This window comes from Electrophorus electricus, chromosome 3 (genome assembly GCF_013358815.1).
Source record: "Electrophorus electricus isolate fEleEle1 chromosome 3, fEleEle1.pri, whole genome shotgun sequence".
In the NCBI taxonomy this organism is placed as follows: domain Eukaryota; kingdom Metazoa; phylum Chordata; class Actinopteri; order Gymnotiformes; family Gymnotidae; genus Electrophorus; species Electrophorus electricus.
In genome coordinates, this window is record NC_049537.1 from 13,509,608 (window position 1) to 13,524,295 (window position 14,688).

General features: G+C 43.7%; 1 protein-coding gene across 3 annotated transcripts in view; it reads left to right on the plus strand.

Annotated features, from left to right (window-relative positions):
* The window catches only part of slc12a5a (solute carrier family 12 member 5a), a 113,826-nt gene extending 99,614 nt beyond the window's left edge, over positions 1–14,212 (plus strand). For all 3 annotated transcript variants that reach the window (XM_027000666.2, XM_035524458.1, XM_027000667.2), the window contains 19 exons: positions 187–398; positions 859–1,026; positions 1,811–1,909; positions 2,338–2,395; positions 2,662–2,836; positions 3,001–3,119; positions 3,204–3,302; positions 3,704–3,823; positions 4,152–4,256; positions 4,593–4,761; positions 5,045–5,240; positions 5,609–5,778; positions 6,331–6,462; positions 6,638–6,745; positions 7,191–7,316; positions 8,477–8,667; positions 9,065–9,079; positions 9,180–9,313; positions 9,453–14,212. In XM_027000666.2, the coding sequence (XP_026856467.2) occupies positions 187–398; positions 859–1,026; positions 1,811–1,909; positions 2,338–2,395; positions 2,662–2,836; positions 3,001–3,119; positions 3,204–3,302; positions 3,704–3,823; positions 4,152–4,256; positions 4,593–4,761; positions 5,045–5,240; positions 5,609–5,778; positions 6,331–6,462; positions 6,638–6,745; positions 7,191–7,316; positions 8,477–8,667; positions 9,065–9,079; positions 9,180–9,313; positions 9,453–9,544 (2,488 nt within the window). In that variant the 3' untranslated portion in view covers positions 9,545–14,212. The remainder of the gene's footprint in view (positions 1–186; positions 399–858; positions 1,027–1,810; positions 1,910–2,337; positions 2,396–2,661; positions 2,837–3,000; positions 3,120–3,203; positions 3,303–3,703; positions 3,824–4,151; positions 4,257–4,592; positions 4,762–5,044; positions 5,241–5,608; positions 5,779–6,330; positions 6,463–6,637; positions 6,746–7,190; positions 7,317–8,476; positions 8,668–9,064; positions 9,080–9,179; positions 9,314–9,452) is intronic.
* Positions 14,213–14,688: the final 476 nt, after the last annotated feature.

A 14,688-nucleotide genomic window follows, 5' to 3' on the forward strand; every position in this document is an offset into this window, starting at 1 on the left:
CTTTTATGAAGTTTAATATGCCCATCCCATAATTTTAATACTGACTGAGTTGATATGTGATTTGGTAGGATGTAGTATGAAGTAAGTGGGAGTCATAATGTTGACTCGATGCAAAATGAACTAACCCATTATAGTCACAATGGCAGTGTTTGCGAAATCATACGTGTATGTTAATCTTCCCCACAGGGTGTGTCTTCTGGGTAACCGGACTCTGGTGTGGAAGGGCTTTGATGTGTGTGCCAAGGTGATTGAGCGGGAGAATGTCACGGTCACCACCAAACTCTGGAGGCTCTTCTGCGACTCAGAGTTGCTGAACGCTACTTGTGACAGCTACTTTGTCAACAACAATGTGACAGAGATGCCAGGCATTCCTGGGATCACCAGTGGCATTCTGAAAGGTGCAGACACACACACATACACAAAGGGATTGAATACATATACCACTGCTTTCACCACTGCTTACTGCATATGACCCACGCCACTTGTAGCAGTGCATACCAGACGTGGGGGAGTAGAGTCACATGACTTGACTCAAGTCTGACTTGAGTCACAAAGTACTTGAGACTTATTTGACTAAAATTGAAGAAAGACTTGAAAACCTGGCTTTAATTTAGTATTCCTGACTTGAGACTTGACTTAGACTTAATTCAGTTGATGAAAGGACGTGACATTTGTTTCTAAATATTTGCATTTGCAAGACATTGAGATGTTTTTTGACTTTTGAAGGTTGAGACTTGCTTGTGACTTGCACATGTGTGACTTTCTCACCTCTAGTACATACCTTATAGTTTTGAGCAGCTCTTTTTCTCCCTCTTTCTACCCTTCCCCCACTCCTGTCCCCCACCTCACCTCCATCAGAAAACCTATTTGGGAATTATCTGGACAAGGGCATGTTTCTGGAGAAGGTGGGATATCCCTCCGTGGAGGAGCCAGACGCCATACCTACTAACACCAACCGCTATGTACTGGCTGACATAACCACTTTTTTCACATTGCTGGTTGGCATCTACTTCCCTTCCGTCACAGGTCAGTTACACCAGTCTGCTACACAGAAGTCCACAGCACTGAGTCATAAAGGAACAGGTCACCCACTCAAACTAATGCAGATAATGGCAAGCGAAATCTGGTTAAGAGTTCATTAGTATGCAAAATAATTGCATTAATGTTATTATTATTAGTGATGTCAATTTTAGGGTAAAGTATTCCTTTGAACATCATAAATTCAAATACAGCTGTATCAAAATATCATATCTGTCATGGACGTGTAAAAAAGGAAGGAGGCAAACGCCATCTCTGAAGAGTTTAATGAAACTAATGAAATGAAACAGAACATATGCGTGCACTAAGCAGAACTAAAGAAAGTTAATGTATCGTCATTAACGGGAAAAACATAACAACATAACAATACACAGGTTTTGCAGCCAATAAGGCACCACCTGTGTGAGGCCTGGCACACAATCAAAACACAAAACACGTGCAACAGAAAGCACGATATAAACAAAAGGCCATGTATACGCCATCACCACCAGGGCAGGGAGGTCCTGTCACAACACCACTCTCTCTTCTGTTTACTACACTAATCTGGTCTTTCCCATGGTCTTGGGTCTTTGTGTTTCCCTTTTACTAGTTTAATATGTTTTTGTTTGTTTGTTGTGACTACTAACATTCTAAAATGCAGAAATTCAGACGAACAGATTGTAGATGATAAAGGACCACGCGAACATGCCAAAAAAGAATCCAGCGCTGGTAGCTCTGATGTGTGTGTGTGTGTGTGTGTGTGTGTGTCTGTGTCTGTGTGTGTGCGTGTCAGGCATCATGGCAGGCTCGAATCGCTCCGGTGATCTGCGGGATGCTCAGAAGTCTATCCCCATTGGTACCATCATGGCCATTAGCACCACCTCCTTCATTTGTATCCTTACATACATACACATATACGTCTCATACACACACACACACGTCACACACATCACACACACACACGCACATCTCACACACATACACACGTCTCACACACACACACACACAGACACACACCACACACACACGTCTCACACACATCACACACGTCTCACACACACACACACACACACACACGTAACACTGTGCTTCATCTAGTGGCCAATATAAAACACATGACTTTAAAAAGATACAACAAATAAATATATGTACTCTGAAAAAACCTGGAGTACCTTTTTAGTAACACATTAAGCGTTAAGTCTGGGACCAGTATCCTGAAGCCCATATAAATGGCTACAACCACTGACCTTGGATCAGTTATCTTTCTCTGTAAAGTGTGATGAATGCAGATCTAGACCTTTCTTTAACCGTGTCACTCAGACATGTCCAGCGTGGTACTGTTTGGTTCCTGCATTGAGGGGACAGTACTGAGGGACAAGTAAGATTCCTCTTCCTTTCAACACCTTTCCTATTCTAATTCTCATTAGATTTAGAATCAAATCTAGTTTTTGTTACTATTATTTACTATTTTTTATTATTATTTACTATTACTATTATTCATTTTTTTGTTTACACTGACTAACTGAGAATGGCTTTTGCAACAGTGTTCATGTGATAATCGAACTCAGGTTGATTATTGATTATTTGTGTGTGTGTGTGTGTGTGTGTGTGTGTGTGTGTGTGTGTGTGTGTGTGGTGGGGCAGGTTTGGTGAGGCAGTCAGGGGGAACCTGGTGATAGGGACACTGGCATGGCCGTCACCCTGGGTCATCGTCATTGGCTCCTTCTTCTCCACCTGTGGGGCGGGGCTTCAGAGCCTGACAGGCGCCCCACGTCTCCTGCAGGCCATAGCCAGGGATGGGATAGTTCCTTTCCTCAGAGTGAGCATATCACACGCACGCACACACACACGCACGCACACACACACACACGCACACACATACACACATGCATGCACAGCCACAAGCCGCACTCAATCACAGTATTCCTTCTTTTATAAGCCCTGTGGTGTGTGTGTGTGTGTGTGTGTGTGTGTGTGTAACAGGTATTTGGCCATGGCAAAGCAAATGGGGAGCCCACATGGGCCCTGCTCCTGACTGCCTCTATTTGTGAGAGTGGAATCCTCATCGCCTCTCTGGACTCGGTTGCACCTATCCTCTCCATGTAAACACTGTTCCTTTGAGCAGCTCAGTGCAGGAGGAATGCTTTTGCATGGCTGTGCTCTTAACACCTCCTTCCTCCTCACAGGTTCTTCCTGATGTGCTACATGTTTGTCAACCTGGCCTGTGCCTTACAGACTCTCCTACGGACCCCCAACTGGAGACCACGCTTCAAGTTCTACCATTGGTATGCATGGCAGACACACACACACACGCAGACATAATAGATGTTAGATGATTGCATTATGGAAGACACAGGCTACTATGCACCAGGTACGTCTGTGTAATGTGTGGTAGTAGCCCTGATTTTTCAAGCAACAGGATTGGCTGGAGATGCAGTGCTGCGCCTTCATTTTGGGGAGGCAGAGCATGTGTTGAAGCCAGTCTCTGTCTTCCAGCAAGTCCCATTAGCATGTGGCTCCCCACAACTCCACAGTACACACACCTGCAGAACTCGTTGGCGGCAACTTGTCAACACTATGGTCATTGACAGATTCAGTCTGTTTTAGGGAACCACTGAAAAATTCTGTCTCCCTCTCTCTCTCTCTCTCTCTCTCTCTCTCTCTCTCTCTCCCTTTCTCACTGCAGGGCTCTGTCGTTCCTGGGCATGAGCCTCTGTCTCTCGCTCATGTTCATCTGCTCTTGGTACTATGCCATTGTTGCTATGGCAATCGCCGGCTGTATCTACAAGTATATCGAGTTCCGGGGGTGAGTGGAGCACGACCTCAATGGGGAGAGACAGATTGGTTTTTTGGCATTTGATGCGTCAGGGGTCCTGCTCTCAGTCTAATCTTCCCAGCCAGGGAGAGGTGGAGCTCAGTCCAGGATTGGAATTATTTAGTGTCTTTCCTTTTAAACTCATTGCGAGTCATGCTGTGTGGATGACCTAAATCCGGGGGATTGAGATAGCAGGGACAGCCAGTGGGCAGAAATCGGTGAGAGGATTACAGCCTCGCTGATTTAGGGTCATTGAAAAAAGCTGCGCGTGTCCATGGGCGTCTGCTAACTTGGCTTGGGGTTTTTGCTCGGCTGACAGGGCGGAGAAGGAGTGGGGCGACGGGATCCGAGGGGTGTCCCTGAGCGCGGCTCGCTACGCCCTCATGAGGCTGGAGGAAGGGCCGCCGCACACCAAGAACTGGAGGTGAGCATGGCACACACGCGCTTGTGCATGTGGGGTTACGGCCACAGGCAAGACCTGTCTGAGAGCCTTTAATATGTCATGAGGACGAGCATCACTTTATGCACCTTACACTCCCTGTTTTTAGCCAACTGCTTGAGGCTAAACTGCCCGACATTCTAAATTAGTCATAGAAAGGAGGACAGAAATACACATGAAGACTATTTATGTCCTTTCGCTACCATTCCTCCACCTCTCTCTATCTTTCTGATTCTGTCTGTCTTTACTCTCCTTCTCTCTCTCTCTCTCTCTCTCTCTCTCTCTCTCTCGCTCTCTCTCTCTTTCTCTCTCTCTTTTCAGGCCCCAGATCCTGGTGCTGGTCAGTGTGGATGTGGAGCAGAATGTTGAGCAGCCCCGCCTCCTGTCTCTGACCAGTCAACTGAAGGCTGGGAAAGGACTCACAATAGTGGGCACTGCCCTGGCTGGGACCTTTCTGGACAATCACCCTCAGGCCCAGCAAGCAGAACAGGTAGCACACATGCGCGTACAGAATCATTACATGTCTTCAGACCGCACACTTACATGGATGTAAGGTACATTAATGATTTCATGTCTTCCCACAGAAAATACTTGTTTGTGAGGTTACTGGAGAAACCAGTAAAATGTCAAAAGCAAAAGGAATGATCTACTAACCGTACTACACAAAAATCTTCTCATGTGTCTTATCGTTAATAACACAAATGTATCCATGGGATTGGTAGATGTCATGACCCCTATGCACTTTTCTGTGTGTCTCCTCCTGATTCTCCCAGTCACTGAAGAAGCTCATGGAGACAGAGAAGGTGAAGGGCTTCTGCCAGGTGGTGGTCTCGTCCAACATCCGCGATGCCACTTCCCACCTGGTGCAGGCCAGTGGCCTGGGAGGCCTCCAGCACAACACTCTGCTGGTCAGCTGGCCCCGCAACTGGAAGCAGGCGGAGGACCACCAACTGTGGAGGAACTTCATCGGTGAGCCTGCAGGGTCCAGTTACGTGCCCCGATGCCTGTCCTGTTGGGGCTAAAAGCTAAAGGCGCTTGCATGCACCATCAGTTCGTAGAGGAAATGCACACAGCACATTATAAATAATTATAAAGTTGAATTACAAATAAGTAAGCTCTGGCTTTTTTGGCATGTTGGTATGAAATGAAGGAATCAATCGATAAAGAGCTTTGCCATATATATAACTGACAACTTCCTTAAGGAAGAACATCTTTCTTAATGAATAACATCTTTTTCGACCTGCAAAAATCCAAGTCATGCTTCCCAAGGTGTGGATGGGAAATGTGCTTTGCCGAGCGTAAAACACCCTTCATGAGATGTTGCCTCCACCTCACAGAGCTGGTCCGAGAGACGACGGCCGCCAGCAAGGCACTGCTGGTGGCCAAGAACACTGCAGCGTTCCCGTCCAATGGTGAGCGCTTCACCGAGGGGCACATCGACGTGTGGTGGATCGTCCACGATGGTGGCATGCTGATGCTCCTGCCCTTCCTGCTGCGCCAGCACAAGGTTAGCATGGCGACACCCGTCCTACTGTGATACCCTCACAAGCATGAAGTAGAGGCATCTGTCTTGGTAGCCAGAGCAAACCTGTGCAATTTATTCAAAGCACCTACTTTGCACCTGCAGTCAGTGGCCACTTTATTACATACACCTATTTTATTGTTGCATAGTCTGATGTGCAGGAGCACTCACAAGCCCCTCAGGAGCTATTTGACAGGCATTCTCTAACCTTTTCACTTTCTGGTTCATATGACCACTGCTGACCAAATGCTATCCAAATGCTAACCTTTGTCCACACAGCAGTGACACTGACATGGTAACAGGTGTTGGGTTGATATATAAGCCATCAGCAACTCTATGGTCAGAAACTGGTTACTGATACAGAGAATGGCAGTCACTAATTAGACACAGCAAACAGAAGAGATATAGTCTGTAACCCTATCCATGTGGGTAGCAAATCAGTGTATATAAAGTAGGTGATCAGTGTATATTTAACCTGCAACAATATCAGATATGTATTTTGGACTGTGTGTGTGTGTGTGTGTGTGTGTTTTAAAGGTATGGAGGAAGTGCAAGATGCGCATTTTCACTGTAGCCCAGATGGATGACAACTCCATTCAAATGAAGAAGGATCTGACCACCTTCCTTTACCACCTGCGCCTAGATGCCCAGGTGGAGGTGGTGGAGATGGTGAGGCTCACACTCATGTCATCTCTGTCTACAGGCTTTCCCTCCAGGCTGGAAAATGACTTTGGACTTCATTTTTGCTTGTTATTGGTTTCTGATGACTTCTTCTCTTCTCTTCTCTTCTCTTCTCTTCTCTTCTCTTCTCTTCTCTTCTCTTCCACTCATACTTGCTCTGTAGCATGACAGTGACATCTCAGCCTACACCTATGAGAAGACACTGATGATGGAACAGCGCTCTCAAATCCTCAAACAGATCAACCTTACCAAGACGGAGCGTGAGCGGGAGGCAAGCGCCAGTTGACGCCCTCAGCAGCGCACACACACTTCCAGATGTTGTGATTATCAACCCAAACTAAACCAACTAGCTTTTCAGACTAATTTGTCCCTCAGGAGAGGTGCATAAGTGGATCAATGGAAGCTCATGTGATGCCTTAAGTACACCTGAGGTGAAGCAGTCCTTATTTTGTTATAAGTGTTTTTGCTACCATTAATATTATAGGACACAGTCATAGAGCAGCAGTTCCATGCCTTTGCATGGTTTAGCGATTTCCCTGCTCTATCATCTGCTTCGGTGCACATAGTATATCACAAGTTAAACTGACTGAAGCAAAGATATCACTAAGATGTCCACTGCAGAGTGAACCAGAGCCAGTACTGAGTCTGGAGCATCTGCTCAGAAACTCATCAGTTATGTCTTCAGAAACTGAAGTATCTGACCATTCTTCTCTCAGATCCAAAGCATCACGGACAGTTCCCGTGGGTCGATACGCCGCAAGAATCCAGCAGCGGTCACCACGCAGTTGAGCGTGACTGAGGAGACAGCCTCCGGGAGCAAGGAGGAGAAACCGGAAGAAGAGGTACCACACTGACAGTCAGCTAGCCTTGTATCAAACATTACACAGCTGAAACTGTATCAAACATTACATGGCTGACACTGTATCAAATATTACACAGCTGACCCTGTATCAAATGTTACAAGGCTGACCCTGTATCAAACGTTACATGGCTGACAGTGTATCAAATGTTACACGGCTGACCCTGTATCAAACATTACACAGCTGACCCTGTATCAAACGTTACATTGCTAACTCTGTATCATACTTTAAACAGCTGACACTGTATCGCACTTTATACAGTGGGTCATACACCTGGACTCAACTCTTGCTTTTCATGCCTTGTAGCAAGTCATGAAAAAACCCAAATATGAATCTCATATGTGATCTTTGTGGTTTACAATATACCATTTACACGGCTGACACTGTATCAAATGTTACATGGCTGACCTTGTATCAAACGTTACATCGCTGACCCTGTATCATACTTTAAAACAGCTGACACTGTATCACACTTTACACAGTCGGTCATGCACATGAACTCAGCTCTTGCTTTTCAGGCCTTGTAGCAAATCATGAAAAAACCCAAATATGAATCTGATGTGTGATCTTTGTGGTTTACAATATACAACTTCCTAATATAGTGTTGCATATGCTAATAGACCAGTATCTGTATTGTGCACGTTGGTTGTAGTTTGGTAGTTTTACAGTTGAATCTGCTTCTGATAGTTTTTTTTTTTTTTTTGCCATGTCCTTGATGATCTGAATTTTTTTTTTTAATGTAGAAAGGTAAAAAAAAAAAAAAAAAACCCACATGGGGTCCATTTATCAAGCCAGGGCCCTGTGGGGCCTAATGACTAGGTTGGTTATTCTTGCACCCTCATCCTTTCACTTTCTCTTCCATTCTCTCTCTCTCTCTCTCTCTCTCTCTCTCTCTCTCTCTCTCTCTCTCTCTCGCTTCTCTCACTCTCTCTTTCATTATTTTTCACCCCCTTTCTCTCTCTCTTTGTCTATTTAATTTCAATCTCTCTTCTCTTTTGCATTTGGTGTAATAGTTCTCTCCCTTCTTCTGGCATAACCATTCTCTCCCTCTGCCTCCTTCTCTGTGCTCGCACTGTTCTGTGTGCATGCCCCTCCCTGGACCCACCTCCTCTCAACATGTTGCTATGTCCCCGCCCCTGCAGGAGCAGCTCATCCACGACAAAAGCACGAACCCGCCCACCCCGGCCACGCCCCAGTCACCAGTTGCTGAAGCCGAGACCCCTGGCACAGTGGTCCAGATGACCTGGACCGAAGCCAAGTGTGATGGTGACCAGGCCAAGCCTAAAGGGCTCAGCGTGACCGAGGGCATCAAAGACCTATTCAGCATGAAGCCGTGAGTACAAACGTGCGCAGCCATGTCTATTTTTACTGCTACCCGTTGATTAAAGATGGACAGCAGGGGTTTCATCCACTGAGCTGTAAAGAGCCCTTCACAGTCCTGCGCATCAGGGTAAAATGACACCAGGCACCTGTGTAGTTGCTTATGAGAAAATGGCTCCTTGTCCCTCAGTCAGCAGATCTTTAAAAAAGTGCACAGGATTCAGTGACTTTGAGCTACAGCACCATCTGCTGGGCAAAATGTTATTTTCAAGGCATAAATTTGGGTTACATTTTAAGCCAAGATTTTAATTGGGCAGATGATTCTCAGTAAAAATCGATGGAGGATTTCAGTAGTTTTTTGTGCTTACTGTTATTTTTTATGTTTCATTTCTTCATTTTCCATGCTGCAGAGAATGGGAGAATCTGTGAGTATTCAGTCCTGTCTCTCACACATATGTATCGAAAAGGCTATGATGGTACACATATGGTCTAATAACTGACTGTCATTCTTTCCCCAATGTTCAGAAACCAGTCCAACGTCAGGCGCATGCACACTGCTCTCAGACTCAATGGTGAGATTGTAAAGAAATCCCAGGAGGCCAAGCTGGTCCTGCTCAACATGCCTGGACCACCCAAGAACAGGAATGGTGATGAGAACTGTATCCTTTGCTTTCACTGTCTGCATGCAAATATATTTGCGATTGTGTGTTTGTCCCTGCGTCCCAAGCAGAAACAACTGTATTTTTAGTAGCTGCAGCATATCTGCACTGCTTCTTTAACTATATACCCCTTTCCCAGACATGGAGTTCCTCGAAGTCCTAACTGAGGGTCTCAACCGGGTCCTCCTTGTGCGTGGTGGAGGTCGTGAGGTCATCACAATCTATTCTTGAAAGACCAGCCTGCATCACCCCATCTCACCCCCACAATCCCCCCAGACCTTAAACCCTTCCAACCACACATTCACACACCCAACTCAAAAGACTCCCCAAGCAATAGCCCAAGAAACAATGACGCCAACCCCACCCCAAACCAGAGACACAGAGCGTGTAATATTACTCCTACACCCTCTTAAGCCTGCCTTCAGAAAGGTCCTTTAGTCTGATCTGGTAATGAGTTTTATTATGTTCTTGGTCTACTCCCAGTCTGTGTTTATTGTGAGCTGGTGACCCACAGTTCACCTCCTGAGTCCAATGCCACGTATGCTATGAGGACAAACTAATGATGTCAGTATCGGTTGCATTCCAGAAATTTCCTTCATCCCAGGTCTAGCCAGTCACTCTTCTTATCCAATTAGGAGACATTCAAGGGTAGTTGCAATGGTGCAGGCAGGTCAGGCAATGTCTGTTACCTTTAGGGCCTTATTTTCATTTTACTTCTTGCATTTATTTATGTACAAGAAAACAGAACTTGCCCGAACAACAGCTGCCAGACAAGCAAAGGATACTTCGTTCATTCCATCACTGTGAGGGAGTGACGTATTTCCGAGATGGACTCCTGACGGCTGGGCTGGGGGATCTGGTATCACAGCATGGACAGATCTCCAATAAGCCTCATCTGTCACAAGCTGGCCCGGCTGCCGAGGAGAAGGACTCTCATCTCTGTCACCTCCACAATTTTGGTCCTCTGCGGCCTCACCTGGAGGGAACTGAGGTGAAAATAATTCCAGACTGCTCTAGGAAATTTGTGTCTGTCTAGGGGGCATACCCCGGGGGAAACTGTCCATTAAGGGCAGTTAGGGGTGGGGGATGGGTGTACTCCATTTTCTTGGCACAGTTCTGTCATTTTGTTTGCGCTCCTCCATAAATTCCTCATTGTTTTCACATCTCCTGGTTGGATGTTGGCTAGCTGTGCCCTGCCAGCTATGACATGTGCCAAAAACAAGAGTGGGAAGATCTGTGACTTGCTGTCTGAGAGCGAGGAGGGGAAAGCTGCACTGTTAATCAGCATTGCTGACAGCATGACTAGAGGAGGAGTGAGGCTGGTCATGTCCAGCTGAATGTTAGCGGATTAGTGTAAATAGTGTACAATCTTTGAGGTACTGAGAACTATTGGTGTAGTATTTTTTCCTTGAATTCACTAACCAAGCCTCTGGTAAGGAGATGTTCTTATATCACAGGGTCAGCTCCAAAAAAGGCTTTTGGATGGCTTTAGGCTTATCGTTATGGCGTCTGGAAGCAGACCACACTGTACTGTAGCCCCTTTCACAAGCATTCAACCTGCACTGGCAGCCACTGTGCAACAAAGTGATTTAATGAGTCTGTGGACTCATTACATGAGTGAGTGCCTGCATATGTGGTGTGTGTGTGTGTGTGTGTGTGTGTGTGTGTGTGTTCCATCTGTGAGAGTGGATTTAACAGGATTTTCCCCCTTTTTACAAAAAGAAAAACATAAATGTTTGTTACATTTACAGACATCTCTCTATTTAAAGTATCTATAACAGTTTATAATGTTATTTGTGCTATATAATATATTGTTTGCATCATATAAATTAAAAAGGAAACTATAAAAAACAGATTTTTTTAAAAAGAACTTCAAGTTAACATAGAAGTAGTCTATAAGGATCAGAAGTTGACAGTAGACGAGAGGAATTAAGTCCAACTCTATGCAGACTGGTGTCAGTCGTATGCAACGTAATCTGAGTACCTGAGAGAGTTCTTGACAACACTTTTTAGATTGCTTATAACCAAATGGTTAAACATTATAGACAAGTAACATTTCAGTGTGCATTTTTAAAACTGGATTGTGCAATAGAGGAAATTGGGAAATCTTGTAATCATTGCATTATTTATTTTTGTATGCATATATTTTATATATGTGGATTTTACTTTGCATAATTTTCACAGCATAAATAGCAGTCATAGCTATAGTATATTTTTGTTTGCATTCAAAGAACAGAATTGTTATGGTCACACATGGGCACATGTGGGATATATATGAGGATAAAGGTATAGTACTTTAATGAAACTACAAATAACAGTATTTTCTGTTTCAAAGATTATGAAAACCTCTCCTAAGTTGTGAATGCTGCTAAAGTACGGTTAGATGGATTTGTATTGTGTGTATGTACATAGAAGAAAAACAAATATTTAAAGCTATATATTCAAAATAGTAGTGTGGAGGGTAGACATAAAAAAAATACATATCAGTGCTGGTGATTATTGCATCGAAGATATAATCAACAATCAGTCGTAAAGGCGAAGCTGAGCTGATCTGATCTAAAACCACCCAGCTTCCTGACGGTGTTATACTGATGACGTCCAAAGTGGAAACGAAGCGCGCCCGCACGTGGCTGTTTTTTAGGGGATCTAACGAGAGACGGACACGACGCACACTTCACTCTGAGCCACCGCATGCACTCTGCTTTCAGTGACGATGTGCAGTGTGTACGAGTCGCTTTTTTTTTCGCTAAAGCGTTCTGCCTGCGTAGACTGAGCCGTCCCACGCATTTATGAAAAAGACGACCACGAACTGGGTCGAGAAAAAAAAGAAGATAAATTTAACAGATGATTTCAGATTATTTGTATTTTTTATTACTGTTTGCATGGTCTATGTGTGAATATTCGTTTCAATAGTTTCTATTGTGCATTGTATGTAGAGGGTAGGAGCAAAATTGAAAGGCATCTGCTTGAAACTCGTGATGCCAGTGGGCACCAAAGACTAAATCAGCAGTAAGTGTGTCTCGGAGCATCACGGGTGGACACAGCATAACAAAATGTTTGGATGCATTTTATGGTTCCATGTCGTATTTTGCTATTCAGATCCATGTTAATTAGATTAGGATGAAACTGTGGTATGAATGGTTCTTGGATGTATATTTGGCTTTGTATAACAAATGCTGTTTGGAAACACTAGATTTCAGTGTACTTGTTCTTTGTTGTATCACGAGGATGCTTTTAACAGTGGTATGGAATCTTTTTTTCTGTTTATTATTTTATTTAAAATGTTACGTGCAATATTGATTCAGATGTTCTATTGGGGAAAGGTGTGTGTGTGTGTGTGTGTGTGTGTGTGTGTGTGTGTGTGTGTGTGTGTGTGTGTGTGATTACATTTATAGTTTGATTGCTTACTCTGTGTCTGCTTTGAGCATGGTCCTGTTAGACCATGACGTTCATCAGTGCTCTTTGTATGCTAGAGGAGTGTACGTCACATCTGTTCTATGGTGGCTGAGACAGAAATGCACTTTATACAGGGTTAACATTCTTTACGGTGGTGACAATGTCGTTCAAGTCACCTTGCAGTCTGAGCATGCTGGATCATTTCAGCTTTGATAACTAGCTCCTTCTAGTGGAAATGTGTGTACTGCAGTCATAGAGGCATCAGTCGTTTGAGGTTATGGTGCGAGGTTGCAGACTGGACAGACGTTCTCTGCAGTTACATACTACCTGATCATCATAGTTTCTGCTGTATAATATAGGGTTAAATTTTAGGGTTTTTTTGTTTTGTTTTATTATTTAACATTAATCACAAACTTTTTGTTTCCATTTTCCAATCTAAAGAACACAGTATAAGAACTAGATTTAAAAATTAAAGATGTTATGTTCTTTTTAACAAACATATAAATATAATAACTCCTGCCCTTGGCTCACCTGTCTGTCCCCCATCCCCTTTGTGCATCTCACACACACACACACACACACACACACACACACACACACAACCATTCCAAAATGCCCCATCACCCATCATCCTGACCCCTCCCCCTCTCCCTCCCCTCAAAACACTGTATTCAAAGGTGATTGCAGTATAAATCTAATTATTGATCAAAGATTATAAACAAGCGCTTCCACCTCTGGGCGTGGCTCTGTTAACACTAGCACTGGACCGAGCGTGTCCATCCGGCACTGCCCTCCTTGTCGCTTGCATCATCAGAGGATGTTCAGAGAGGGATAAGGCTAATATGTAGCAAGTGACAAATCCAACATTCCATCAGTAGTTCTCAGAAGAATACTGATTCAAAGATATTTTAATGGACTGGTATTCTTTACATGGTCACACAAAGAGTTTAAAGGGCTCTGGATAACAATCCATCCTTGTTTCTGAGGTGTGATAGTAGCTGCAAGTTTATTGGGTGTAGCTGGGTACTGTTGGCAGATGAAGCATATCTCTTTCCATCCTTAGTGCCCCATCCCCACTTGGTCTTTAGAACTTGATCAAGATTGGTAGGCTTTGTGTTCTGCATATATTTCTTATGAACAAATTATGAGCTAAGTACATATTACAAACAAGCACTGTCAGTTAAAGATGCGTTAGCTAGATTTCAGGTTCCAGATGTGAAGTGAAACCAAAGCAGGGTTAACAGAGCCAGGGCCCAGGTCTGTTGTCAAACTCAATGCATGCACATTATTCTGAACAAGCAGATATAACTATATATATTCAAATGTTTTGTGGTTCTTGGTATTGCGTTCGCTCTGTTTTGTTTTGATTATTTTAACTGCCAATGTGTTATTTTTATAAGATGTGCTGTGTAACTTATTGTGTACAAATGCTTTAGGTAAATCAGTAGGCTATCTAGGGTAAATGAGTGTGTTGGCTACTGGAGTTTTTTTTTTTTATATAGTTAGCATAGCCAAAAAAAAGAGAGGCTACATTACTTTTATCGCAGAGGTAAAATATCAGCAGATGAACAGATTACCAAAGTGTATTTAAGTTGACTTGGAAATATATTTTGTATGTAGTAATCTATCATTTTAATGAATTAAAAATAAGCTTGAGGGTCCAATGAAGTCAGAAATCACATTGTGTTAATTCCATAGATTTCTACTTATGCCTTAAACAAAAACACCAATTGGCAGCTATATATTATCTGAGCCCCAATAGACGTATAACATGATATATGGTGCTGGATGGTTGAACTTGGAAATGCAGATGTAAGTGAAGGGTAATTGCTTTTTTCCTTATTCGTTTATCTCACGGCATTAAATTCTGCTGACTTCATGGCCTAAAGGCCTATATTATGATTAGCCTTGAGCTCGATTTGTGAAAGACATTTAAAATCCAGATTCATGTATTTCTTATGGTAAGATTAACCATTAGT